The 16,933-nt window shown below is 43.7% G+C and overlaps 1 protein-coding gene across 1 annotated transcript; it reads right to left on the bottom strand.

Moving 5' to 3' along the window:
* Positions 1-561: 561 nt before the first annotated feature.
* Positions 562-912, bottom strand: LOC116474335 (large ribosomal subunit protein eL33-like). Its single transcript, XM_032761222.1, has one exon. It carries the CDS (start codon positions 910-912, stop codon positions 562-564), a length of 351 nt encoding a protein of 116 aa, XP_032617113.1.
* Positions 913-16,933: the final 16,021 nt, after the last annotated feature.

Here is a 16,933-nt window from a genome sequence, read left to right as displayed (position 1 = left end):
AGGATTGCTTGACCCTGGGAGGCGAAGGTTGCAGTGAGCTGAGATAACACCACTGCATTCCAGCCTGGGCAACAGAGTGGGACCCCCATCTCAAAAAAAAAAAAAAGCCAATGACTTTCCTATATCTCAGTAATGAACAAGTGAGCAAGACTCCATCTCAAAAAAAAAAAAAAAAAAGAAAAAGAAAAAAAAGAAAGCAAGCACAATTTCATTTACATTAGGCACCCTCCACCCTCCAAAATGGTTTTTTTTTCTCATATGGAGTTTCGCTCTTGTTGCCCAGGCTGGAGTGCATTGGCACGATCTCAGCTCACTGCAACCTCTGCCTCCTGGGCTCAAGCAATTCTCCTGCCTCAGCCTCCCAAGTAGCTGGGGTTACAGGCATGCGCCACGACACCCGGCTAATTTTGTATTTTTAGTAGAGACGGGGTTTCACCATGTTGATCAGATTCACCCGCCTCGGCCTCCCAAAGTGCTGGGATTACAGGTGTGAGCCCCTGAGCCCGGCCTGAAATGCTTTTTTACGAGAGCACAAATCCACTTTTATTTATTGACTTTTCATTAGTTTAAATCCTTGAAGGGTACAGCATGAGGGTACAGCATCACTTGGATTCTGTGTCCAATAGCCTTAGCAGGAAGATTGCTTCGGAATTTGGCACAAGCCATGCCACTGTTTCTGTGGGCCAGAGTTACCTTTCCCCAGATTACTCTGGTTTTATTTGGTTTGCCGCCAGAAGTCACTTTGTTGTTCTTTGCTTTGTATACATAAGCACATCTCTTGCCCAAATATAATTCTGTTTCATCTCGGGCATAAACACCGTCAATTTTAAGGAAAGCTGTGTGCTGTCTTTGGTTCCGGAGACACTGCTTATAGCCAGCAAAAATGGCCTTGGACCACAGCCTTCCAGACATATTTTCTTTTAGAAGTCTTGTTCCCAGCAGGATCCAAGATGGCAGGAAAAACCAAAATGAAATATTTTGATATAAATATATATATTTTTTGAGACAGAGTCTTGCTCTGTTGCCCAGGCTGGAGTGCAGTGGTGCAATCTTGGCTCACTACAATCTCTGCCTCCTGGGATCAAGTGATTCTTCTGCCTCAACCACCTGAGTAGCTGGGATTACAGGCACCTGCCACCACACCTGGCTAATTTTTTTTTGTATTTTTAGTAGAGACAGGGTTTCACCATGTTGGTCAGGCTGGTCTCCAACACCTAACCTCAAGCAATCCACCCGCCTTGGCCTCCCAAAGTGCTGGGATTACAGGCATGCACCACTGCACCTGGCCTATATTTTGATTTAAATCTAACAAAATATGTTTAAGATCTATGAGGAAAACTAAAAACTCTGATTTTAAAAGATCAAAGAAGAACCAAATAAATAGGGAGATATTCAATGATTGGAGGTAGGAAAACTCAATTATCAAGACATCAGTTCTTCACAACTTGAGCTATAGATTTCAGTACAATCCCAATAGAAATTCCAGCAAATGATTGTGTGGATATCAACAAACTAATTCTATAGCCAACACAATACTGAAGGAGAAGGCAAAGTTAGAAGACTGACAAGGTCAGAGGACTGATATTACCTGACTTCAAGACTTACTATAAAGCTACAGTAATCAAGACAGTGTAGTATTGCTGAGAGAATAGACAAATAGATCAATGGAAAAGAATAACTTTTTTTTTTTTTTTTTTTTTTTTTTTGAGACGGAGTCTCGCTCTATCACCCAGGCTGGAGTGCAGTGGCGCAATCTCGGCTCACTGCAAGCTCCGCCTCCCGGGTTCACGCCATTCTCCTGCCTCAGCCTCTCCGAGTAGCTGGGACTACAGGCGCCCGCCACCACGCCCGGCTAATTTTTTTGTATTTTTAGTAGAGACGGGGTTTCACTGTGGTCTCGAGCTCCTGACCTCGTGATCCGCCCGCCTCGGCCTCCCAAAGTGCTGGGATTACAAGCGTGAGCCACCGCGCCCGGCCGATCAATGGAAAAGAATAGAGACCAGAAAGAGCCCTGGCAGAAAAGTAGAGGGGGAGGGTGGTAGGATGGGGAAGGGAAGAGGGTGGAGAGGAGCTAAGGGTGGGGAGGGGAGGTGGAGGATAGGTAGAAGATTGAAAATGGATGGAAGTACGATGCCTGGAATACAAACCAGGATGTGTTCTAGAGCACTTATGGATAGGCCTGGAGAGCAGGCAGGACTCTTTTTCCTTTGAGACTGGGGAGAAAGATGGAGACTGCTGGTAAGACAGAGATAATTTGTTCAGAGGCAGGGCAAGAAGTTGAGGGAATCCCTGACTGATATAACATGTTATTCATGCAGCAAATGTTTATTGGGCAACATTTATGTGTCGAGCCCTAAGCCTAGTGCTAGAGATTCAGAGATGAATAAGATAAAGCGCTTGCTCTCTCAGAACTTAGAGTCTGGCCAGGCATTGTGGTTCACTCTTGTAATCCCAGCACTTTGGGAGACCGAGGCAGGCAGATCACTTGAGGTCAGGAGTTGGAGACCAGCCTGGCCAACACGGTGAAACCCTGCCTCTATTAAAAATACAAAAAATTAGCCAGGCATTTTGGCCTGTGCATGTAATTCCAGCTACTCAGGAGGCTGAGGCAGGAGAATCGCTAAAACCCAGGAGGCAGAGGTTGCAGTGAGCAGAGATTGTGCCACTGCATTCCAGCCTGGGCAACAGAGCAAAACTCTGCCAAAAATAAAAAAACTTAGAGTCTAATGGTCTCTACTTTCTTTCTTTCTTTTTTTTTTTTTTAGAGAAGGTCTCACTCTGTCACCCGGGTGGAAGTGCAGTGGCATAATCTGGGCTCACTGGAGTGATTCTAGTTGCAGGATATAGACATCCTGAGGCTCAGGCGATTCTCCCACCTTGGCCTCCGGAGTAGCTGGGACTACAAGCGCCACAGCGCCTGGCTATTTTTGTAGAGACAGGGTCTTACTATGTTGGCCAGGCTGCTCTCGAGCGATCTTCCTGGGCTCAAGCGATCTTCCCGCTGCGGCCTCCCAAATGCTGAGACTACAGGCATGAGCCACTGCACCCAGCCCTCTACTTTCTTTATGAAGTAGAAGATAAAGTTTTGCTGGAAGGAGGTATGTGGGAGAGGTAGGGGACTTGAGTAGAGTGGCGAATATTTAGAATACTTTTTCAGGAACTGAGAAACCAAAAATGAATAGGAAAATGTTGTAATGGAGGAAAATGCTTGCCATGGAGTATCCAGATGAGAACAGATATGTTTATGGTAGTATGAATCCAAAAAGTTATGTTATTTTTTTCCAACTAAATTTCTTTCTTTTTTTTTTTTTTAGACAGAGTCTCACTCTGTCGCCCAGGCTGGAGTGCAGTGGCGCGATCTTGGCTCACTGCAAGCTCCGACTCGCAGGTTCACGCCATTCTCCTGCCTCAGCCTCCTGAGTAGCTGGGACTACAGACGCCCACCACCGCACTCGGCTAATTTTTTGTATTTTTAGTAGAGATGGGGTTTCACTGTGTTAGCCAGGGTGGTCTCGATCTCCTGACCTTGTGATCCACTCACCTCGGCCTCCCAAAGTGCTGGAATTACAGGCGTGAGCCACCATGCCTGGCCTTTTCCTACTAAATTTCAATAGCCCAGATGAAGTAGCAGAGGAGATTGAGGGATAGATTCATCTAGAATTGGAGGTTTATGAGGCAGTTGCAATAGAAGGACAAGGAAGAGAGAGAGTTGACGGTGCTGGCAAAAGAAGAATTGAGCTGATAAACTACTGGATGGGACATTAGTCTCTTTCAGTTGGCAAGAAGCAGAGATACCCTTAGTTCAGGTTATCACAAAGGCTGAGGTAGAAGATAATGACACTGAAGTAGAAGGCAGGAAGCCCAGGAAACTTGCTCCAGAGACAGGCATCGGGGAGAAATGAAAAAATGCCTAGAATAGGATGCAATAGAAGTTCTATTCTACTGAATAGAAGTTCACCCTAATGTCAGCTCTAATCATCTGGTTTGCTTCTACTCTCTCAGAAGTAAATGCCCATTTACTCCTTTTTCCAGGAATTCTCCCATATTCATAACTCAGCTTCTTACTGTCTAGTTTCTCTCTCTCTTCTTCTGCACATACTTACTACTTCTCCCTGTTGGTATTAATTTTTCTGTGACTTGCATCCAAATTCCCCCAAAAGAGGACTTATTGAGCCAGTTAGGTTCATCCAATATGGACCACATTAAAGACTTCTGGTCTTCCCTTATGTTGAACCTATAAATGTTTATCTTCTGCTATTTTATAGATTTCTGATCTAATCAGCCACAACCAGGGTAACACAATGATGGTGCTGGAAAAAGGTCCCAACCCAGACCCCAAAAGAGGGGTTCTTGGATCTCATGCAGAAAGGAATTCAAGGCAAGTCACAGAGTGCAGCAAGAAGACATAATTTATAGAAAGCTACTCAGTTACAGAGTAGGGCATCCTTAGAAAGCAAGCGGAGGAATGAGCACCGTCTTTTTTGTTTTGTTTTGTTTTTGAGACAGAGTTTCGCTCTTGTCGCCCAGGCTGGAGTGCAATGACGCGATCTCAGCTCACCGCAACCTCCGCCTCCTGGGTTCAAGCGATTCTCCTGCTTCAGCCTCCTGAGTAGCTGGGATTACAGGCATGTGCCACCATGCCCGGCTAATTTTGTATTTTTAGTAGAGACAGGGTTTCTCCATGGTGGTCAGGCTGGTCTCAAACTCCCGACCTCAGGTGATCCGCCCACCTCAGCCTCTCAAAGTGCTGGGATTACAGGTATGAGCTACCGCGCCAGCCTCCTTGTTTTAAACTCTTCTTATATAGAGGTCTTATCTATGTAAAAGCTAAGCTATGTCTACATGCAGGTAGGCTGACAGCATGACAACATTTATTAGTTTGTTGATTTAAAGATAGTTATCCTTGGCATTTTAGTGCGTAAGTACATCAAAGCATGACTATAATCATCTTAAAACCATATATTTTTATGTGATATCGGGGCATCTGGACATTCTGTGGTTGCAAGAGTTTGTCCTTGCAGGCATTATTAAGCTGCTTTCTTAGCCGTAAACATCTTGTGACCGTGGGTCATGAACTGGTGAGGAATGTGCTTTGCTAGCTTTAAGATGGAGTATATTTTAAAATGGTGTCAACCTTGCTCTCTGATACTCCTGTTTCCCTAACAATTATATAACATACAGCATGGCCACCCCAGCCTACTTTTCTCAGAATGGAATTGTGAGTAGAGCTTCACAGACCATGGAGGACTGCATCATAGAAAAGGAAAGAAAAGCAGGAGGGGGATTGATGGCCAGGTGTGGTGGTGTGTGCCTGTAGTCTCAGCTACCCCAGAGGCAGAGGTAGGAGAATCGCTTACGCCTGGGAGCTTGAGGCTACAGTGAACCCTGATCACGCCACTGCACTTCAGCCTGGGTGATGGAGCAAGACTCTGTCTTTGAAAATGTGTGTATATACATATATAGCTCCATAATCTTAAAGAACTGGAGTATTAGGAGTGGGGAAATGAAAGAGCTAGAAGGAACGATAAGGAATTTCAGATTGTTAGAAGAGTGAAGATAATGGGATGGTATAAGCCAAAAAATGTTGAGGACAGAATCTTAGGTGGCTCATCCACATGAATAAAGTTACACAACTCAGAAGACAACAGATGCTAGGTTGAAAAAAAGCCAGATTACCGAAGTTTGCAACAAATGTAGAGGCGTGTCTTGGAAGTCAATACAAAACAATGATCAGGAGAGATAAAAGGTAAGATGAGGAAAGCATGGACTGCAAAAGAGGATAGTGTAGCAGTTGGAAATGCATCTGAGGAATGATGATGACATAATCTCTCATCCCCAAGATGCAGGGGACATGAGGGAATGCATAGGGAAACATGTATGTTATGTAAGACAAAATTAATGCATAGTGTATATTAGGAGGTGCAGTGATCTGTAAAGTAAATATATAAGACACAGAAAGTACCATTCCATTGTTTCACAGCTTTTGTCTGAAATTAGTGTATGTGGTATAAGAAACATTAAATTGGCCGGGCACGGTGGCTCACGCTTGTAATCCCAGCCCTTTGGGAAGGAGGCAGGAGAATCGCTTGAACCCGGGAGGCAGAGGTTGCAGTGAGCTGAGATCGCACCATTGCACTCCAGCCTGGGCAACAAGAGCGAAACTCCATCGCAAAAAAAAAAAAAAGAAACATTAAATTTTAAAATTAATGTTTACTTTGCTAATAGTGTTAGAGATGAGATAATTAAGCATCCTCATTTTACAGAAAGCTTCAAAAGGTTTAGTGATTTCCTTAAGGGAGGCAGGTAATTAAGGCTGCCCAGGCTGGAGTGCAAGGGCTCGATCTCAGCTCACCGCAACGTCCATCTCCCGGGTTCAAGGGATTCTCCTGCTTCAGCCTCCTGAGTAGCTGGGATTACTAGAATTTAGAAGTATTTTTAAGCACCTTGGCCTCCCAAAGTGCTGGGATTACAGGCATGAGCCACCATGCCCGGCCTAGAACTTAGAAGGATTTTATGGGGAGGATGATATTGTTGGCCCAGACCTGTTAAACTGTTAAAGTGTTAAAGTTTGATTTGATTTTTTTTGGGGGGGGGCGACAGAATCTTGCTCTGTTGCCCAGGCTGGAATGCAGTGGCGCAATCTCGGCTCACTGCAACCTCCACCTCCCGGGTTCAAGCCCAGATTTTTGTGCCTCAGCCTCCCAAGTAGCTGGGACTACAGGCAGGTGCCACCACGACAGGCTAATTTTTGTATTTTTAGTAGAGATGGGGTTTCGCCATGTTGGCCAGGCTGGTCTCGCCTGGCCAGGCTGGTTTGACCATGTTGGCCAGGCTGATCTTGACCTCAGGTGATCCCCCTGCCTTGGCCTCCCAAAATGCTGGGATTACGGGCATGAGCCACTGCGCCTGGCCCGTTTTTGTTTTTTTTTTTTTTCCGTTTGAGACAAGGTCTCACTCTGTTGCACAGGCTGGAGGGCATTGGCACCAACACAGCGCATTGCAACCTCAACCTCCCTGGTTCAAGTGATCCTCAGCCTCCCAAGTATCTGGGACTACAGGCATGGGCCACCACACCCAGCTCATTTTTATTTTGTCGTGATGGGGTCTCCCTGTGTTGCCCAGGCTGGTCTAACTCCTGGACTCAAGTGATTCTCCTGCCTTGGCCTCCCAAAGTGCTGGTACAGGTATGAGCTACAGCACCTAGCCCTCTTTGTTTTCTTCTTTTTTTTGAGACAGAGTTTTGCTCTTGTCACCCATGCTGGAGTGCAATGGCACGATCTCGGCTCACTGCCACCTCCGCCTCCCAGGTTCAAGTGATTCTCCTGCCTCAGCCTCCCAAGTAGCTGGGATTACAGGCGCCCACCACAATGCCCGGCTATTTTTTTTTTCTTTTTTTGAGATGGAGTCTTACTCTATCACCCAGGCTGGAGTGCAGTGGCGTGATCTCGGCTCTCTGCAACCTCTGCCGCCCGGGTTCAAGCAATTGTCCTGCCTCAGCCTCCTGAGTAGCTGAGATTACAGGCACCTGCCACCGTGCCCGCCTAATTTTTGTATTTTTAGTAGAGATGGGGTTTCACCATGTTGGCCAGGCTGGTCTTGAACTCCTGACCTCGTGATCCACCCGCCTCAGCCTCCCAAAGTTCTGGGATTACAGGCGTGAGCCACCACACCCGGCCAATTTTTTTTTTTTTTTTTCAGACGGAGTCTCGTTCTGTCACCCAGGCTGGAGTGCAATGGCATGATCTCAGCTCACTGCAACCTCTGCCTCCCGGGTTCAAGCGATTCTCCTGCCTCAGCCTCCCAAGCAGCTGGGAGTCCAAGTGCCTGCCACCATGCCCAGCTAATTTTCTGTATTTTTAGTAAAGACGGGGTTTCACCATGTTAGCCAGGATGATCTTGATCTCCTGACCTCGTGATCTGCCCACTTCGGCCTCCCAAAGTGCTGGGATTACAGGCGTGAGCCACCGTGCCCGGCCCAATTTTTATGTTTTTTTAGTAGAGATGGGGTTTTGCCATATTGTCCAGGCTGGTCTCAAACTCCTGACCTCACGTGTCTGGGAGGACTGCCTCGGCCTCCCAATCTTTTTTTCTTAATAAACTTCCTTGTAAACCAGAGTACAGTTTTCAAGACCAGCTCCAGCTCCACTCCTAATATTCTAGTTCTGAGTAGCTCCAGCTACTCAGGAGACTGTGGTGGGAGGATCCCTTGAGGCTATGATTGCATCACTGCACTCCAGCGTGGGTGACAGAGTGAGATCGTATCTCTAAAAAAATAAAATAAATAAATAAATAAATTTCCTTGTAGCAAAGAGATACAGTCAAAATCAGTCTAATGATCTTCAAGCTGTTTCTAAAATTAGGAGCTCCATAAATATTGTGGTTGATGATTATGGCATTTCTCCCATGGAAGGCATATTTTAAAGTAATGGTTGATGAAATACATCTCCCTTTCTCTTTCACTTTCCTCCTCTACACATGCAACTCTTGGATGACAACTTAAGCCAATCACTATATCTCGTATTCCTTTAACTCCTCTCACTCCCAGATTGGTTCAGGAACAGGAATGTAATCATATGACCCAACTAAGGATATTCAGTGCTAATAAGATTTAATTTTTGGAACTTTTTTCCACCTATCAGGGAAATTGAGTCTCTTTTCTACTGGATGGGAGTACATGCAGCCAGCTTGGCACCATGAAAGGAGAGCCTGCCCAGAAACGGAGTCATCACCAAGGAAGAAGATGTCATTTGAACCCTGGATCAAGTTTCTTTCAAGAAGAAGCAAGAATATGAGTTTGACTGGCATATGAGCAATAATAAACTCTTTGTTGTTGTTGTTGCTGTTAAATCAGTTCTAGTTGGATTTTCTACCATTTGTAACATACAGCCCTAACTAATACAGGTAAGTTCTGGTATACAAAACCATAGTAACCATGTTTCTTTTCTTTTTTTTTTTTTAGACGGAGTCTCACTCTGTCACCCAGGCTGGAGTGCAGTGGCGCAATTTCAGCTCACTGCAACCTCTACCTCCCAGGTTCAAGCGATTCTCCTGCCTCAGCCTCCTGAGTAGCTGGGATTATAGGTGCGCACCACCACGCCAGCTAATTTTTGTATTTTTAGTAGAGACAGGGTTTCACCATGTTGGCCAGGCTGGTTTCGTACTCCTGACCTCAAGTCAGGCCCACTTCGGCCTCCCAAAGTGCTGGGATTACAGGTGTAAGCCACCACGCCTGGCCATAACTATGTTTCTTAATACGAGTCTGCATTGCAACTAGCTATATACAAAGATACAGTTTTAAACTGTGATTTTTGGAATTCTTGAGACTCTTAACATGCCATCACTCCACTTCACACTTTATTGGAAAACCGTCAAAAAAAAAAAAAAAAAAAACTATTCAAAAAATAATTTCCTCTCAATAAGATGGAAATCACTATATCCCAAAGTCAATTCAATGGTTGCAACAGATAAAGGATTTCTTTCCATTTTCTCTATTTTGCTTTCACCCAAACTTAAATTCAAATTTAAACACAGATGTTTTAAGTGATACATTAAAATACTGCTTCATATTTGCTAAGATAGATATAAAATCAATCTCTGACTTCCCATATAGTACTGTGCTTGTTTTATGCAAAAACTGGAAATAAAGAAGTAAAAAGTGGTTTTAAAAATGCGATATAGGTAGGTCTTAAATAAACATTGTTAAGCTGAGTAGTATAATACAGTAAGTGTCATAAAAGGGATATACGCAAAATGTTTTTGGAAGCCTAGAGAAGGGTAAAGTAATGCCGGCACAGCCAGAGAGGAAGTGACATTTGAGCTATGCTAAAAGATGGAGAAGGAATTTGCCAGGCAGAGAAGAAGAAAATAGTTATACTATACAGGAGGAAGAGTTATGGCATTTTCTTTTTTCTTTTTTTTTTTTTTTTTTTTTTGTTTTGTTTTTGAGAAGGAGTCTCACTCTGTTGCCCAGGCTGGAGTGCAGTGGCACAATCTCGACTCACTGCAAGTTCTGCCTCCTGGGTTTATGCCATTCTCCTGGCTCAGCCTCCGGAGTAGCTGGGACTACAGGTGCCTGCCACCAAGCCTGGCTATTTTTTTAATTTTTTAATTTTTAGTAGAGACAGGGTTTCACGGTGTTAGCCAGGGTGGTCTCGATCTCCTGACCTCGTGATCCGCCCACCTCGGCCTCCCAAAGTGCTGGGATTACAGGTGTGAGCCACCGCACCTGGCTGAGTTATGGCATTTTCAAAGTCTGTTACGTAGCTAAACTTTTCTCTGTCTTAGAAGCTAAGAGCTGAAAAATTACCTATTATTATTTGGGTCTGGGGTTGATGACTGTGAAGGCAATGTAGAATATATAGATTGGAAGCTGCAATGCCTTTTATGACCCAGTCTCTGAACTCAAATGCCATCACTTCTGCTGTATTCTTTGCATTACAAGCAAGTCACTAAGCCCAGCCCACACTCAAGAGGAGTGGGATTAAACTCAGTCACTTAAAGGGAGGAGTATCAAAGATTTCTGTGGACATATTTTAAAACCACAACAAATATCTAGCACACTGTTGCTCCTTGAGGGTAATCTTGGACACTCTTTTCTTCTCTATTAATCTTTTCTTTTTCTTTTTCTTTTTTTTTTTTTAAACGGACTCTCACTCTGTTACCCAGGCTGGAGTGCAGTGGCACAATCTCAGCTTAACCTCAACCTCCACTTCCCTGGTTCAAGCCACTCTCCTGCCTCAGCCTCCCAAGTAGCTGGGATTACAGACGTGCACCACCAAGCCCAGCTAAATTTTTTTGTTTGTTTTTTTTTTTTGAGACAGAGTCTCGCTCTTTCGCCCAGGCCGTAGTGCACTGGCGTGATCTCGGCTCACTGCAAGCTCTACCTCCCGGGTTCACGTCATTCTCCTGCCTCAGCCCCTCAAGTAGCTGGGACTACAGGCGCCCACGACCGCACCTGGCTAATTTTTTGTATTTTTAGTAGAGACAGGGTTTCACCGTGTTAACCAGGATGGTCTCGATCTCCTGACCTCATGATCTGCCCACCTCGGCCTCCCAAAGTGCTGGGATTACAGGCGTGAGCCACTGCGCCAGACCAATTGAGCCACCGCGCCCGACCAATTAAATTTTTTGTATTTTTAGTAGAGATGACGTTTCACCAGGTTGGCCAGGCTGGTCTCAAACTCCTGATTTCAGATGATCCACCCTCCTCGGCCTCCCAAAGTGCTGGGATTACAGGCATAAGCCACCTGCGCTCAGCCTGTTTTTTTGTTCTTTGGTTTGTTTTTTGAGACAAGGTCTCAATCCATCAGTGGTGTGCGCCACCACGCCCACCTATTTATTTATTTATTTGTTTTGAGATGCAGTCTTGCTCTGTCACCCAGGCTGGAGTGCAGTGGCATGATCTCGGCTCACTGTAACCTCTGCCTTCTAGGTTCAAGTGATTCTCTTGCCTCAGCCTCCCAAGTAGCTGGGATTATAGGCGAATGCGCCACCACACCAGGCTAATTTCTGTACTTTTAGTAGAGACGAGGTTTCACTATGTTGGCCAGGCTGATCTCAAACTCCTGACCTCAAGTGATCTGCCCATCTCGGTCTCCCAAAGTGCTGGGATTACAGGTGTGAGCCACTGTGCCCGGCCTTCTCTATTAATCTTGATTTTCTTCCAAGCCTGGTTTTCCGTTAGCTTTCCCCTTCTTGATAAATGACACTACCTCCACTTAGTTACTAAAAGCCACAGCCATTCTTGATTCTTTTCTTTTCCTCAACCTCCATTCCCTAATAAATCCATCAGCAAAGATAAAGAATATACCATGTTCCTTGGTGTCTGTGGGGGACTAATTCCAGGTACCCCTTGGATACCAAAATCCATGGATGCTCAAGTCCTCCATACAAAATAGCATAGTATTTGCATATGGCCTACACATATCCTCCCATATACTTTAAATTATCTCTAGATTGCATATAATACAATGTAAATGCTATGTAAATAATTGTTATTTACAAGCATTGTTTACAGAGTAATGACAAGAAAAAAATGTCTGTACATGTTCAGTACAGATGCAATCATCCATTAAAAAAAAATTTCCATTCACAGTTAGTTGAATCCAGGGATGTAGAATCCACAGATATGGAGGGCCAACTGTATATGTCATTTGTGTATTCCCTCTTCTGGCCATTAATCCATGCTACCATTAACTCTTGCTTACTTCAGTGGCTTCATAACTTGTCTTCTTCTACTTTTGCCTCCCTACTGTCCATCTCCACACACCAGCCACTTTTTTTTTTTTTCAGAGACAGGGTCCTCCTCTTTTTTCCAGGCTGAAATACAATGGCAAAATCATAGCTCACTGCAGCCTCAAACTCCTAAGTTTAAGTGATCCTCCCACCTTAGCCTCCAGAGTAGCTGGGATTACAGGGGCACACCACTATGCCTGGCTAATTTTTAAATTTTTATTCTTATTTTAATTTTTATTTATTTGTTTATTTATTTATTTTTGAGACAGGGTCTGGCTCTGTCACCCAGGCTAGAGTACAGTGGCGTTATCTCAGCTCACTGCAACCTCCGCCTCCCAGATTCAAGCAATCCTCCCACCTCAGCCTCCTAAGTAACTGGGACTACAGGCGCATACCACCACACCTGGCTAATTTTTGTATTTTTTTGTAAAGAAGGAGTTTCACCATGTTGGCCAGGCTGGTCTCTAACTCCTAAGCTCAAGAAATCTGCCCACCTCAGACTCCCAAAGTGCTGGAATTACAGGCATGAACCACCACACCTGGCCTAATTTTTTAATTTTTTGTACAGATGAGCTCTCACTATGTTGCTGATCATAGGTGTGAGTACCAGTCTAGACTGGCCAGTCAGCATTTTTGTTTGTTTTAAGACAGACTCTCACTCATTGCCTGGACTGAAGTGCAATGGTAAAATCATTGCTCATTACAGCCTCAAATTCCTAAGCTAAAGTGATCTTCCTACCTTAGCCTCCCAAGTAGCAGAGACTACAAGTGCATGCTACCACACCTGGCTAATTTTTTTTGTAGAGACAGGGTTTCTTCATGTTACCCAGGCTGTCCTTGAACTCCTGCGTTCAAGTGATCTGCTTACCTTGGCCTTCCAAAGTCCTGGGATTACAAGCATAAGCCACCACATCTGGCCCAGCCAGCCACCTTTTGTTAAGCATGTACTTTGGGCTTTGCAGAACAATAAGTAATTTGCATGTATCATCTAATTTAATCATCACACCTGTCTAAGAAATAGTTATTACTATTTAACACCCTTGCTTAAAAACCTATTTTCACTATTATAAAGATAATGCATCTTCACAAATATATTTTTCCCTCTCCTGTTAAATTATTTTTCTTAGGATAAATTTTAGGAAGCAGAATTACTAGGTTAAAGAATATAAAGATTTTAAAGCCACCAATAACTCTTTTTCTATTCTTACTTGGAGGACTTGTCAGTTCTCTTTCTTTATATTTAATTTTTCACGGTGGTGGGGGGTGGTCCTCCATTTTCTGATGTCCTGTCCATGAGTAGATACATGTTCCTGGAAAATAGTCCAGAATAGTAGTTCTCAAGTTCAACTGCACATTACAATTACCTAGGGAGCTGTTAAGAATATCAATGCCAAGGACTCTAGATATTCTGACTTTATTAGTCTAGGGGAGCATGAGCATGGACTTTTTTTTTTTTTTTTTTTGAGGCAGAGTCTCACTCTGTCGCCCAGGCTGGAGTGCAATGGCGCCATCTTGGTTCACTGCAACCTCTGTCTTAAAAATGTCCATGCTTGGCCAGGTGCGGTGGCTCACACTTGTAATCTCAGCACTTTGGGAGGCCGAGGCAGGCAGATCACTTGAGGTCAGGAGTTTGAGACCAGCTTGGCCAACATGGTGAAACCCCGTCTCTACTAAAAATACAAAAATTAGCTGGGCGTGGTGGCAGCTGCCTGTAATACCAGCTACTTGGGAGGCTGAGGCAGGAGAATTGCTTGAACCCACGAGGTGGAAGTTGCAGTGAGCTGAGATTGCATCATTGCACTCCAGCCTGGGCGACAAGAGCGAAACTCTGTCAAAAAAAAAAAAAAGAACATCCTTGATGAAACAGAAAAAAATACATTGGTTTTATTAGACCCCTCAGAACATGTTTTTAATTATTTGGTATGACAAGATATGTATGCATGAAGCACTTCTGTTGCATATCAAAGAATGATTGGTGGTTGTCTTGAGGAAAACCGTTCTCTAACTCATTGAGCTATGAGCTGACCTTTTTCATTGACCACTATTTTTACTTGAAAAAATGACTAACAGACAAACTATGGCTATCAAAACTTGGGTATTTGGCTGAAATTTCCCCATAATGAAGAAAGTGAGCTTGCACGTCAAGAAAAATAACTGATAAACTGATATTGTTTCTTGCCAATGACAAAATTTGAGTTTTCAAACAAAAATTAGAATTTTGGAAAACTTATATCTACTATCATGAGCTTGACAGTGTCCTAATACTTAAAGATTTTCCTGATGATAATAAATGTGTTTTTCTTTGGGGGGGGACATCATATAATGAAATGTGTCAACATTTGGAAGATATGCATATCTCAAGGAATTAATATTTTTCAAATGGCTAGTGCGTATATTAAATCATGCATGGGTAAAAGATACATTCAAAGAGAAAGACAGACCAGTGGATTTTATTTTATTTTATTTTATTTATTTTTTTGAGATGGACTTTTGCTCTTGTTGTCCAGGCTGGAGTGCAATGGCAAGGTCTCGGCTCACTGCAACCTCCGCCTCCTGGGTTCAAGCAATTCTCTTGCCTCAGCCTCCCGAGTAGTTGGGATTACAGGTGCTCACCACCATGCCTGGCTAATTTTTGTGTTTTTTTCAGTAGAAGATGGGGGTTTTACCACATTGCCCAGGCTGGTCTTGAACTTATGACCTCAAGTGATCTGCCCGCCTCGGCCTCCCAAAGTGCTAGGATTATAGGTGTGAGCCACTGCACCCAGTTCCAATGGATTTTAATGAAACAGAGGACAAAAAGTTCATTTAATAAGGTTTCAGATTCTACATTGCAACTAACTTTTTTTTTCCTTTAAAGACATCAGATCTCACTATGTTGCCCAGGCTGGACTCAAACTCCTGGGCTGAATTAATCCTCCCACCTCAGCCTCCTGAGTAGCTGGTTCTATAAGCCCACACCACTGTGCCTGGCTGCAACCAACCTTTAAGAAATTACCATTTGTTGGCCCGGTGCAGTGGCTCATGCCTGTAATCCCAGAACTTCAGGAGGTTGAGGCAGGTGGATCACGAGGTCAGGAGTTCAAGACCAGCCTGGCCAACATGGTGAAACCCCGTCTGTACTAAAAATACAAAAAAATTAGCCGGGCGTGGTGGGGCACACCTGTGATCCCAGCTACCCGGGAGGCTAAGATAGGAGAATCACTTGAACCTGGGAGGTGGAGGTTGCAGTAAGCCGAGATTGCGCCACTGCACTCCAGCCTGGGACAGGGTGAAACTCCGTCTCAAAAATGAAAAGAAATTACCGCTTGTTGCATTTCCATGTAGTATCAAAGAATAACCATAATGGTCAGAAAAAAACTATCTAAAAACTTCTTCCAGCTACATATCTGTGTGAAGCCAGATTTTCTTCATATCCTTCAACTAAAACAACATATTGCAACAGACTGAATGCAGATGCATATATGAGAATCTATTAGCTAAAGCTGACGTTAAAGAAATTTGTAAAAATGTAAAACATTGACACCCTTCTCATTATATTTTTTGTTTTGGAAAATATAACTGTTTTTCATAAAAATATTTATGTTAATGTACAATAAGTTTGCTGTTATTTAGTTTTAAATTCTAATACAGTAATTGATAATACACATATCCCACATAAATGAAAGCTCATTAGTTTTTAAGACTTCTTGGTTTGAGAACTACTACTCAAAATTTTTTGTTTGTTTGTTTTGAGAGAGGGTCTCTGTTGCTCAGACTGGAGTGCAATGGCACAATCATAGCTCCCGACTATAACCTCAACCTCCTGGGCAATCCTCCCATCTCAGCCTCCTGAGTAGCTGGGACTACAACACCTAGCTATTTTTTTTTAAATTATTTTTAGTAGAGATAAGGTCTTACTATGTTGTCTGGGCTGGTCTCGAACTCCTGAGCTCAAGTGATCCTTCTGCCTCAGCCTCCCAAAGTGCTAGGATTACAGGTACGAGCCACTGGGTCCCGCCTAGAAGTTTAACTAAATTTTAGAGGCCTAAAATCCGAAATAGTAGAGCCGGGCGCGGTGGCTCACGCCTGTAATCCCAGCACTTTGGGAGGCCGAGGCGGGCGGATCACGAGGTCAGGAGATCAAGACCACCCTGGCTAACACAGTGAAACCCCGTCTCTACTAAAAATACAAAAAAAATTAGCCGGGCGAGGTGGCGGGCGCCTGTAGTCCCAGCTACTTGGGAGGCTGAGGCAGGAGAATGGCGTGAACCCCAGGGGGCAGAGCCTGCAGTGAGCCGAGATCGCGCCACTGCACTCTAGCCTAGGCGATAGCAAGACTCCATCTCAAAAAAAAAAAAAAAAAAAAATCTGAAATAGTTAAGAACCACAGACCTTTGAAAAGGAATAGACGAACTGATTGCATATTCTCCATGAAGATTATTTTTCTCAGTTAAAAGCTTTTGAAAAGTATGAAATGGCAATGAGTTCTAGATTCTATTCCTGATAAGAACTTGCCAACAGCTCTGACATACCAATTAACTGCTGACCCTTACTATTAATGGGTTTTAAACAACTCTTAGACGTTCAAATCCCAATTTCTTAATATGATATACAAAGCATCCTATATAAACTGTGCTTTCCAAGAATTAACTGATTTAATTTGTGACAACTCTATGTAGTAGGTACTGTTATCATGTATGATTTGTACATTCTGTTGAAC

Source organism: Hylobates moloch, unplaced genomic scaffold (assembly GCF_009828535.3).
Source record: "Hylobates moloch isolate HMO894 unplaced genomic scaffold, HMol_V3 SCAFFOLD_10, whole genome shotgun sequence".
Lineage (NCBI taxonomy): Eukaryota > Metazoa > Chordata > Mammalia > Primates > Hylobatidae > Hylobates > Hylobates moloch.
Note: the sequence above shows the minus strand (reverse complement) of the source record. Positions and strands in the feature narration are given on the sequence as shown.